A 12,500-nucleotide genomic window follows, 5' to 3' on the forward strand; every position below is an offset into this window, starting at 1 on the left:
TAATCTTGAGCAAGGGTCAAATGTGGGTACTCACTGTATCTGCGTGACGCAGTTCTAGTGTAAGACCCGCATTTCACCCTTGTTCACCAGTAGCTCAGTGGTTAGGCCATCCGACTAGATCACGGTGGGTTGTGGCTTCAAATGCCATCTGGAACTTGGTTATTTTTTCCTAGTTTCCAATCAAAAGATATATCAGCCTCACACTTACTCACTTTGGTGGTTGGTTGGCGCATATCAGATATGCTTCAAGGTGACTTCACTACGCTACGCTTTTCAGTCATTATTTGACTTTGCAACTGCGGGATGCAGTTTGTGGTCAAAGACCCGCATTTCACCATTGCTGACCATAGTCTCCAGTCTATGGTTAGACACAATGTTGACAAAAGGCTGAATGATTCAAACTTCATAATGTGATAAATCAGTGCTTGGACAATCTTGTGGGTAGTATTCAATTTCCACCCAAATCGAACACAAACCCTCTTCAAATCATCCGCTCGATCGGATCATGGCTAGCTATTTTCAAATAAATATAGCTCAAGTCTTACCATAAAGACAATGAAACTGAAGCTGCATACGAATCTGGGTATCTTCTTGCCAACTGCAATGTATGGCTCCTCCACTTTCGTGATGGGATTCAATCGCGTATCCAAAGCAGCTGCCTCATATTCAGGGCGAGGTTGTTCCTTTTAATAAATTAATTAAAACGACAAATTGGGATAGGATAAGATAAGAGTGACCCAAGCTTGCGAGCAGACTACCTTCAATACTTTTCGAGCTCAAGCATTGCAAGACTTGTATCAAAGCCTGAAAAGCGTATTACAGATGAACACAGGCTCGTTTCCCTGAAGGCTGCCCCACAAATAAAAGATTCTGCGTCAGTTCGCTGGCTAAAAACAGCTTTCTTACAAGAGTACGATATCTTAGTTGATTACGCACACTTCTTGTATGAATCAAATAGTTCATGGCCTAATTGTGGTCAATTAACTTGCATCATACAGTTGTAATCTATAACTTTTTTCTCGGCAACGCAAAAATCAAGAAACGAGTAATGTCCTGTGAGCTAGAAACAAACAAACTGATGCCACCCAATCTTGATTGGAAGTAAAAAAAGGTCAGGCTTGCACAAGGTACGTATCAATGAAAGATGTATCAGCCTCACATGATAGCATAGCTGTTTTAACTGACAGTGGATGAGTTCGATGCATACAGTACCTCTTCATCCTCATATCCCAGTAAGTCCCATTCATACGCAATCTCTGCCTGTCGCCTCTTCCAGAATTCAAGAAACATGGTAGCTGGGAAAAATGCATCAAGGAAGTTGAGATGATTAAGATTTTTGGTGAAAATTTTTTTTTGAGATGGATTTGAACCCATGACCAATGATAATCTGTCCTGGAGCCAAATTGGAAACATGAAAAATGAAATGGTGTAAAGCATTACTATTGGTCATTTCGTCACGTTGACATCAAAACTAATGATGCATAACTTTAAATTTTGTTACCTCAAATACAAAAATAAGGTACCATATTAAACTAAAAAGGGAACAAAACTAATTTTTGGGCCAGATTTTAACCAGGTGCTATCAGATTTTGTGTGTGACCAACAACAATCTTTTTTTTTTTTGCACAAGTTACCATTTCTGTGCTTTCCAAAAGAAAAACAACTTACCCCAAAGTGACATGAAAATGGCAAATACCACAGTAAACTCGTTATCAAAGACGTACGCCACCTGGTCAGAATGGTGAAGAAGAAAAATGTTCATCACTATTGGCCAACAAGTAAACACATGAAAAACCATTAACTGACTGGAAGCATTTCTCTTTTGAGGACAGATTGAGAGTCATTAAATGATTAATGGGAACATAGTTGTTGAGTGAATCTAGCTGTTGTTAAACATTTCACCCCTGTGGGGTCCCCCATTTACGAGTAAAACCGTCTGGCGTTAGACAGAGTAAAACCTATAAGTGGCACTCTTGGGAGGGAAAGGGTTAACATAAGCTCTCATTATAGAACTATAGGAACAATTTCTGGAATGACTTCTCAAACAAAGCTGACATTTATTATTGATTCGTTAACAGTGTTGGGAGAAAAAAACATCGAAACATTCATTGATTGTTAAATTTTAAATTGCATTTCTATTGCTCGTTGTGTTTTCTAGAAAGCCCTCTTCTGGCAAGGAAAAATTAACAACAGAATATAGATATAAGGCATGCTTGGTATAAAAGTAGACATTTTAACTAAAGTTACTGTATTCTTTAGAATAAATATAGATAGCAGCTGAACCCCTAGTCACCACCATGTTTGTTTCCTTGTCCCAGTAGAACTAGAATCAGCACTACTTGAAAGTAGTTTTCATGGCACTTAGATTTTCTATTCTCTCAGCTATAATGATTCTGTCAAGGAGGAATATAGATATAAGGCATGTATGTATGAACGAGTGCATGTATGCAATAAAACAAAAGCATCTCAAAGGTAGATATTATTGTTATTAAAAATTATCACATACTGCACAAATTACATACCTTGGAGTATATACAGGTCTCATGTAGAGGCCAGTAAGGGCAACGTTCATCACAGCGTGGGCACATTGGATAGTCTTTGATTTTGTTTTCATCACAGATGTCCCTCCTGAATGACACAAAGAATGAGTGATGAATCTCTAAACCCATCAACTTATGACATTTAGGGCGGTTTTCAATTGAGTGTCGAAAGTAATTAGCTAATTGCTTTGGTTTTGCATTACTTCACTCAGTGATTGGTTCAAAGTTCTTGTGCCACTTTTTCAACCAATCAGAAGTGACACCGTGGCTCACGCGTGCACATTTTCCTTGATTGGCTCACTGGATTGTCCCCGTCCTTTTTGATTGGCCAAAGTAATTACTTCGGTTTGGGTTTTACAACCCTCTATTGAAACTCGCTCTATAGAGATTTGGTTTCACCTCTTATAGCAAATTGAAAATGTCTGGCTCAAAATTAGTTTTGCTCTTCGTGAAAGATCAATCTTACTTCCTTGACTAAGGCTGTATATTAGAAGCTAACAAGGAAGCACTAAATTCGAGCAGCTTCAACGGGATTCGAACTCATGACCTCTGTGATGCCGGTGCAATGCTTTACCAACTGAGTTACATGTATGAAGTCACACAGTTGGTAGTAGGTCAATTTGCTGGGCTCATTTTTGTGAGGATTACTTGCTATCTTCATCCATAATCCACACTTCAAATATACATGTCTTTCGTGAATCTAAGGGGCTTTGCTAGATGGAGGGAAGGACACCCTCACCCTAAAAGGTCCTAGAGGGCAACAGGATTTTGCCTTAGTATATAGAGATAGCATCTGAACCCCCAGTCACCACCATGTTTGTTTCCTTGTCCCAGCAGAACTAGAATCAGCATTACTTGAAAGTAGTTTTCATGGCACTTAGATTTTCTATTCTCTCAGCTATAACGATTCTGTCAAGGAGGAAGATCCTAGCAGGTTTGTTTTAATGTCCCAGTAGTTCTAGGACATTCCATGTGCAAGTAACTTTCATTGTGCGAGAATAAGCACTAAGTTAACAACCCTTTGATGCCTAAACCGGCCTAAACTGGTCAGACTTTTACTCTTTCTAACGCCAGACGATTTTACGTGTCAGTGGGGAAGCCCCAGGAGTCAATGGGTTACGGTTAACCCTAACTACAGAAAAAATACACTGTACTTGTACGTTGCAAGGATGACCCAGTTTCTAGGATTTTCTTTAACATAAATAGCCCAGTAAACCTTCCTTTTGAACGAATTGTTTCAGGTACCTTCTAAAGCAGCCGTTCTTCGGCAATACATTTACATAAGCTGTCAGACTCAAGACTTACACTGGGATGTATGAGCCCACTTTGACTGCTCCATAAATGACACAAACAATACCCATCAGTGCAGCTGGCACCAACATGGCAGTGTAAAAACCTAGGACAAACAATTTTATTAATATTATTGACAACACAATATTCTATAACAAGTTTATCTTGTTTATTCTACTGAAAGTTCTGCTCCATTAGAGAGGACCATCGGTGTTAAGCAGAGCGATGGCCCCAGAAGGTTAGCTTAGGCATAGTAACTACAATGGCTTAGGTCAGTGAAAGTCCTGTTACATACCTAACCACGCAAAGTAAATCCCTATCTTTTCACCAAAATAATCCCTGCAATATACAAGATGGCACATGCAGATACAGTGTTTAGGAAGTATTTACAAACTAATAACATGATACTGTAGTTGATAAGTTGGGTTTTTTGTAACACCATTTGGATAGGTTACCTGATGTGATCCAGAGGCTGCAACTTATACCAGCGAGATACATTTACCCATGTATGAAACAGCAACTAAAAAACCCACATAGAAAATAGTATTACCTTTAATATAATAACAATGAACTTAAATTAAGCGCCAAGTCTGCTAGCACTGCAGCACTAATTGGGGAGTCACACAAAAATCAAAGCAAGTGAACTAAAATCAAATGTTGGGGTTTTTTTTGGAGAGGGGAAGACCAGGGCACTGTACATGAACAAACGCCTCACGGACAGTGTAGAGGACCCACAGACTCAACCTACTTGTAAAGCTGAGTTCAGGAATTGACCATGGGACACCATAGCAGTCGGTTAGTGTACTCACCACTGTGCCAGTCCTGCTACCCCTGGAGCCTACCTTGCCCTGTATTTTATCCTCTTAGCAATGCAGCCCAGGTTCATACTTTCAAGAGCTTTTTGTCAGGGCATGTGTCATGTTAATAATTAATACGTCAAAGTCTTGGATCACTTGGATCTTGATTCATGAGCAGAAAGTCTGTTAACCTGTTCAATTATACATGCACCTCTGAGCTAAAGATACCTGATACACCTCCTACCAAGGTACTTAATAAATAACACATTCAAATTTATTTTATCCAATTGTACCTTCAACATGGATTATAAATTTACATTAATCATCACTGATTATTTCAACACAGCTAAACTTAAAAACTGCCAAATACCTGTCGTGCATTTTCAGGCTTTCGAGGTTCAACAGACTCTTCTATTTGATAAGTTCCCTGGAAATCAATCATCATATGATAATTCAAATGTGATTATTTCAACAGGAAGTTTTATGCTCTAACCCTGAAATCTTTTCTACTCCTAATAAAGGAAGGAGTAATAACAAGACAATATGTCTTCCCTCGTAAACTCCCATCAATCAACTGCGTCTTCAGTTTATGCAGAGCACATCTTCATTCTAGTGAATTAATTACGAAGGAGGGAGGAATGAATGATTGTAACTAAGCAGTTTGTAAAATGATGTGATTTGATTGAGGGGCGAAAGCCTACATGTGGAAAAAACAACTAATGCTACACAAACCTCATGCAAAGGATAAGCTGCAGTGTATGAGCCATTGTTAATCAAACGTCCAATACCTGGATTATCAATAAAAAAGGATTTACAAGTACCATACCATCTATAGTATTAATCTATTTAGAAGTACACTGTGTAATACATGTACATATCTTTAATAAAATTAATAATTATTATCGTTTGTTGTTGGTAAAAAAAGCAATAACAGTAAAAATCATCATTTTTGGATAATAAGCTAAACAATAATAAATAATTATATTAATTACTACAAAAGAGAAGTATTTTTCTTCACCAAGTTGAACAAAATTTTTAAATTCCTCTGGATTCCCGTTTTGATGCGGATGCAAAATCACTCCATAAATTCGAGTGAGGTGAATTCCCTGATCACTGTTCATTACAGGTCATCCTAAATAAAATGTTTATGGCCTCACAGATCTTACATGCGATTAGGTGGGCTTCCTGGCCAATGACTTTTACAATGGGCCAGTTACTAGTGGTCGTTGAGACCTCTCCACATAGTAATGTTACCAGACTTAGGGCATTTCATGTACCTTATAAGTGGACTAATTACTAATATATTTCAACAATATTTGACCTTACGTGAAAATCATGAAGTGAGGAAGAAAAAAATTAATATTAAATTATCCTAAGCTGAATTAGTCTTAACTTACCAATCTGATTCCTTTTTTCTCCATACTGGGTTTTCATTAAAATCCTATGAACCTATCCATAAAATATACATTCAATACATGTAGCATGAAAACAGGGGCTTAATCTGAGTAGTACAAAACATGAAATTAATTGAAAGGCAGATGGAAGTCACTTGGTAAAATACCTCAGGTCACACGATCTTATGCTGTAGAGGAAGCAGGAATTTTTTTTTAAATTTGTTTTTGGAAGAAAAACTTAAAAGCTGGGATAATACCTACATAGCAAAGATCAAAATACCTTCTTCAAAGCTAAACGGCTTCTCAATACTTAATTAGGGAATAAGTGTGGCATCTATTTAAGTAAATAGGTAGTACTGGCGGGCACAGCGCAGCTGCAATTTACCTCAGCAAGTATATAAAAAATGTTATTTTATGCAGTGTATTGAGTGCCTTATAAGTTAGTCCATCTGGGCATCTGGACATTTCATGGCAGGTATTTCCCTGCTACTAAGCAGCGGATTCTTTTGCGTTCGAATTCTTCTCGTGTTCTACCAACATCCCGCATGGTTTATCAGCCTATAAACCATAGAAACTTGTGGTCTATTGCTGAAATTGTATATAATTATGAATGTCATCTTCAGTTCCTCACTTGTTGTCCACACAACAGTAATCTTTTATATTTTCAAATAGCAAAACATACACACTTACAATTCTGCTTCTTTGAGCATTGGTAAAGAACTCATCACGGTTTTCCGGGATTAGAAATCTAACAAAACAATGTAAATGTATAATACTCAGTAACTCCCCTACAAAGTGGCAGATTTCAAAAAAAAACATTTTATTAATATCATTCACTCAGTGGAAATCATTGCACAAGGCACAACGTCTGAAAATTGAAAATCTCATGCAGGGACTTGCAAATTTTGATTGCAAGAGTTTATATGAAATTTACAAATTTCCTTTACGGTCATTATAGCTTGATTCTGGTCACCATATTTCACGAACATAATCTCAATAGAAATGCTTGCAACAAAAGCGGAAAGAAAAGACCTGGGAACGCCCTGCGAGCAGAGCCTTTCTAAAACTCACCAGAGGGCAAGAAAGAAGGGCTCTGCAGAAAACATGTAAAGTCTTTTAAGCCCCCGCAGCCCAACTTTCTGGTCTATTCACTCTGCTCAAATCAGTATAGGTAACGAGCACTCATATTCTTGACAAGGCGAAGGTCAAAATCAAGCCTTCAGTAAGAAAATCAACATGGCAACTTGTAGTACGATCGAGACTTGGCATGGATTTGAAACTGCAACAGCAACAGCTTGCGCATACTCAATAAATATACTTAACATGATTTCTGCAGAGTCCTTTGTTTCTCATTGAGTTCAGAAATGCTCTGCTAGCAGGGTGTCCTGGGAAGGCATGGTTGACCAACATAACAGAATGGACAGGGCTTACAATCATCAAAGCTGTCAGGAGGTCACAGTGCCGAGTGCCGAGGGGAGTGATCTCCGAGGGGGAATGATCTCTGAGGGAGCACCTGCGGCTGCCTTAGGCTATGGAGAATGATGATGATGATCGCTGATTTTGGTCTTAAGTCAAAGAAAAAGGAAATCCTGGCCATGTAATGTAAAATTCACCTACTTTTCAAGCTTGTCTCTTCTGAATGCACATGTGAAGTAGTTTGGCTGCTCAGGAAGCTCCTCAACACTGACCTCAAATGGATTGCGAAGACCAATACCATCAAAGCATCGATCAGTCCAGTCTCTTGTGTCCATGTCATTTTCCTACAAAATAATGTGTTTTCAAATGCTAAATACATTTCTTTGTTTAGTAACTCAGCATATGATACATACCTTGATAGGCATCTTCATCAGCATTTCCTCTGCTCCTTTTGTCAGTACTCTCCAGGGAGCATGGACCTTGATGTAAGCAGTCTTTCCATTACTGGAATGCTGAAGGTACAGTAACAACAAAAATTAATCCACAATAATAATGACCAAGCAATACTCAGAATCTGCTGGAAATGTTTCACAAGGTTACTTGAATGAATGAATCCTGACTTATCTATTAATTTTACCTCTATGCCCTCAACTTCCAGCTCAAGATGAGCTTTTTCCAAGTTTGCTTCGAATTCACTGCGTTTTTCTTCCCTCTTTTGCTGCCAGTCTTCATCTTTACTTGTACTAATTTCGTAGGCAAGAATGTAGTCTGACAAAAAAATTGATCATGAACAATGTGACTGACATTGGTTAAACCTTTCCCAGCCTGGCACCTGAGAGTGACTCTGAATTATCGATTTTACTCTAACGCCAGACGATTTTATTCATCAATTGGGTACACTTTAGGTGTGAATGGGTGAATGTACCCTTTATATTAAGCATTGAATAAAAAAACTTAGACCAACACTGGAATTACATGACAGTTTTTGTGCAGTACATTAAAGTTCAGCATGTATTCACTTTAGCAGTTGTATCATTAGGGAAATGGATGATACAATGAAGTGAACAAAATGATGACCACCTTCATTTAATGGTCAGTTGCTTGTGCTGAAGCACTTTGTAGCAAGGTGCACAACAAAACAAGTGATGTTCCAATCTGCGAAAGTTTGCCCATTGAAATGTTCAATTTAAAGAGGACAGGAAATTAAAATGACAAACTCATACTTTGAAAATAAGATGCAAAGTCAGGGAATTAAACCCAACCCTTATTCAGTGGAAGGCAAGAACCATCTTATAGAAACCACTAACTTTTAAAGTCCTAAATAATTCAAATATTTTTATTTATTGAGCAATTTAGAAAGACCTATTATAATCACTAAAACAAACGCTGCAGAATTAATTAAATTCTTGACTTACCAATTCTTCTTTTTCCATCCCTAAAGAAAAGAGTGTTTGAGGGGTTTGATCTCTGTATAGGAAGAAACAAAACTTATTTAAATTTTAAATGTTAAATCAAAGGGAAGCTTCATAATGCAGTTTTGATGGTGGTTATTTTTTCCCTTTATTTCTAGAGATAGGTTCATGGCTTCAAGAGTTCATTGGTAAGCAACACCGAAACTTGTCAATAATTCAATGGTACAAAGTCAAGCTGCAATCGATGTCTGTAAAACCATGCACCTCTTTTACTTTTTCCAATCGTGATGTCCGTATAAAAAATAGAGCAGTGTTATATTTTAGTTCAAAAAATTAATAGAAGCCGGCATTACTCTGATTGTAGCAAAATAAATGAACCCTGTTCGACAAATTCACCTCTTCAACAGCAGTAAAGTCAGCGAAAAGAATGCTAAACTACAAGAATTAACTCTTCACGTTTAAAATCACCAAACATAAAGGTCTGCCAAAGAAGGGACCAGAAAAATAAAAGTGTAACTTCTAAATGAAGCACCACTTTTTTGTTCAGTCTTACAAGTCTTCGAAGAGTAAACTTGGACCCACTTTTTCCCATACGTACACCCTGATGCTCGTGGAATTAATATGTAGTCATAAACAGTTTCTCAATTCCCAGCTTAGATTAAACCAACAAAGTGCTTGTTGCTTCCAAAAAGCTGTTTAACAGTGACAGTCGCTAATCTGCTGCAATTTTTTTGTCAAAAGGAAAATTTAAAGTCAACTTTAAAATACAAGTTAGTATACAATTCATGTAGCATTTTTCAAACTTTGCCTATGTTAAATGTGTAGATTGAATGATATAGAATACACATGTATGATATGTCCCTAAGTATGTTTGAAGGCAGAAATTGTAATACATGAGAGTAGGTGATGTAGATTATATCCGAATCTTTATACAGCTGTAAAATTTAATGCTTAGACTTGCCTCTTTATCTTTACATCATTCTTTTTTAATAATTATTAAAAGAAGCAAAATTAACATGCAAAGTCACTGTTTTGCAACTTGTCACCAATTTATGCAATGTCATCAAGGCATGAATGACAAACATCTTGAGCAACCACCAACCACAGTAGCAAACTGCTTTTAAAATAATACAATTTAAATATATGTGTACAGTGCTTTCTCTGGATCAGCAGAGAGGAAACAAATGCTAAAAGATCTATCTGGATCAAATTTAATAATATTCATATGAAATACAAGCAGGGAAGAAAATATGGGTACACCTGTACCTTATTATCATTATGATAACTTTTTCTTAGTTATTATGTACATAAACATGTTATCACACTTTGTTACAAAATAATCAGCAAATACATTTTATTTTACCCCTCCATGTTTTTCCTTGATGTAAATGATATAGGATCTCTTCTCAGTCCAGGCAGACACATGAAGACTTTTGTCTCGAATGAACATCAATAAAGCTTATGATTTGATTCGGCCACTGCCTTAGTCTTACCTACCTGTATTTAGTAACCACCAAACTGCACTTACAACAGTGGCAATTTGCATGTTAATTTTGCTTGATAAAATGTGAAAAAACAATGCATTTATTTATATTAATTATTAATATTTAGATAAGGGATAAATTAAATATGGTCTAAAATATCAAGATATACAAGGGCTGCAGTCAATTCCCATGTGCAGATTACAAGGACCACAACAGTGTTCAAGACTGTTGGTTACATCTGTTGCATCTGTTGTTTGTTTCTCCCAGTGACTCAATTCTTTAAAAATAGCCAGACCAGCCACAGATAGTAAAGTAAAGTAAAGAAACCATATTTAACGTCGATAACTCGTAACAGTAATTCAACTGACAAACCTGAGGTCGACGGTGCGCTCATTTTACTCCCCCCTCTCCATCAGTGCTCCGTTTTACGGGTATTTAAAGCTACTTAGCTACACGGAAAGGAAAGAAGTCGAAACAAGGATGCGAGGACCTCCTGCACCAAGGCCGCGCACTAACCGACTGTGCCATCCTTGTACCTCCTCCCTACACGAGTACCAAGTAAAATCGATAAGTCAGAGTCACCTTTAGCACCTGTTCCCAGCAGAGACACAAAGCCAGGAAAATGTTCATGACAGGGGAAAGGCCAAACGTCTATTTTCTTAGTAATTCCAACAAACAACATCAACAAAATAGACCACTTTGTACTAGTTACAAACAGCAAGGATGAAAAATAAAGGGATTGTTAATGCACATAAAGAACAACATGCCCACATTTCTTTACAGCAATTACTTCAATTTTGCCAGCCAGAGGGCTTACAAAAGATGCTCAGGTACATGTATCACCCACCAGATGGCTCCAGAAAAATATTCGAATTTGTAATAAAGAAGCAAAAGAACACTTTATTTAATGAAGGGCACATAGAACTGTCAGTGGTAAAATATATCACTGGTCAAAGCAAACATTATTAAAATTTTTATCATATGACTAGCTTCGTGAACGGGCAAGATGAACCAAATCGGGCACTGTAATCGGCTACCAGAGTGGGCAAGATGGAGCTATTTTGCCCGCTTGGGATTTCTCGCTTGGTCCGGCAAGATCAAAGATCATTTTTTTGGTGTTTTAAGTCATATAATAAATCCTTTATTGACCAAGCTTGTTCAATCAAGATGGCTGGATATTGGCATCGTTCTTTTTTTGTGTTTATGGACCCCGACTTCCTCTCGGTCCATAAACACACAGAAAAAGAACTTGGCCAATATCCAGCCATGTTGACCTCATGCTTGGTCAATAACCCATATATATTATTTTTCCAGTTACACTACATGCATACACACAGTTTGAATACCTTGGGACACCCAATGCCTAGCACTACTTTGTTACAATAACTGCATTCCATGTTAAGACACTACAAGACGTCAAGTATTGAGAACTTGGTGTATTCATTATTATTATTATTATTATTATTATTATTATTATTATTATTATTATTATTATTATTATTATTATGAGTAGTAGTAGTAGTAGTAGTAGTAGTAGTAGTAGTAGTAGTAGTAGTAGTAGTAGTAGTAGTAGTAGTAGTAGTAGTAGTAGTAGTATCATTATTATTATTGTCTTTTTTATCACAGTCTTTGCTGGTGTCTCTTAGTGCATCAGTTATGCAAGTCAATTATTCTGTTCATAAACTAAGCACCTTTCTGAGGATTCGCACATATCCCAGCATGCAGATCTTTTGAATCTCTGTCACAATTGCTCTTTCTGATACTTTCCTCATGTTTTCTACCATCCCCTTCTTTACTGTACCAAGCGCACTCACTACGGTTTTCATATGCCACATTCTCTGTCTTTCGAGTTCAAAGGTCTTTGTACTTGCTTTTCTTTTCGACCTCCTTCAGTGCAATGTTTCTATCTGATGGGCCAGTCATTTCAATCAGTTTGCAAGTGGAAACTTGTCACTGAACCTTTGACGATGATGTCTGGTCTATTCCCTACTATAGTTCTATCAGTATTGACTGGCATATCCCACATGATAGTGATGTTGTTGTCTGTATTATTATTATTATTATTATTATTATTATTATTATTATTATTATATTATTATTATTATTATTATTATTATCATTATCATGATTATCATTATCATTATCATTATCATTATTATTATCACTT

At 37.0% G+C, this 12,500-nt stretch overlaps 1 protein-coding gene across 1 annotated transcript in view; it reads right to left on the reverse strand.

Annotated features, from left to right (window-relative positions):
- Window positions 1–12,500, reverse strand: part of LOC138042690 (anoctamin-5-like) — a 27,690-nt gene that overhangs the window by 10,399 nt on the left and 4,791 nt on the right. Inside the window, exons 2-16 of the mRNA XM_068888651.1 lie at window positions 8,853–8,904; window positions 8,075–8,205; window positions 7,851–7,949; window positions 7,639–7,781; window positions 6,712–6,769; window positions 6,025–6,076; window positions 5,360–5,415; window positions 4,998–5,054; window positions 4,286–4,350; window positions 4,126–4,169; window positions 3,846–3,936; window positions 2,523–2,628; window positions 1,669–1,729; window positions 1,213–1,295; window positions 546–683 (exon numbers count right to left, since the gene is read on the reverse strand). Coding sequence (XP_068744752.1) covers window positions 546–683; window positions 1,213–1,295; window positions 1,669–1,729; window positions 2,523–2,628; window positions 3,846–3,936; window positions 4,126–4,169; window positions 4,286–4,350; window positions 4,998–5,054; window positions 5,360–5,415; window positions 6,025–6,076; window positions 6,712–6,769; window positions 7,639–7,781; window positions 7,851–7,949; window positions 8,075–8,205; window positions 8,853–8,904 — 1,236 coding nt within the window. The remainder of the gene's footprint in view (window positions 1–545; window positions 684–1,212; window positions 1,296–1,668; window positions 1,730–2,522; window positions 2,629–3,845; window positions 3,937–4,125; window positions 4,170–4,285; window positions 4,351–4,997; window positions 5,055–5,359; window positions 5,416–6,024; window positions 6,077–6,711; window positions 6,770–7,638; window positions 7,782–7,850; window positions 7,950–8,074; window positions 8,206–8,852; window positions 8,905–12,500) is intronic.

This window comes from Montipora capricornis, chromosome 3, assembly GCF_036669925.1.
Source record: "Montipora capricornis isolate CH-2021 chromosome 3, ASM3666992v2, whole genome shotgun sequence".
NCBI classification, from domain to species: Eukaryota; Metazoa; Cnidaria; class Anthozoa; order Scleractinia; family Acroporidae; genus Montipora; species Montipora capricornis.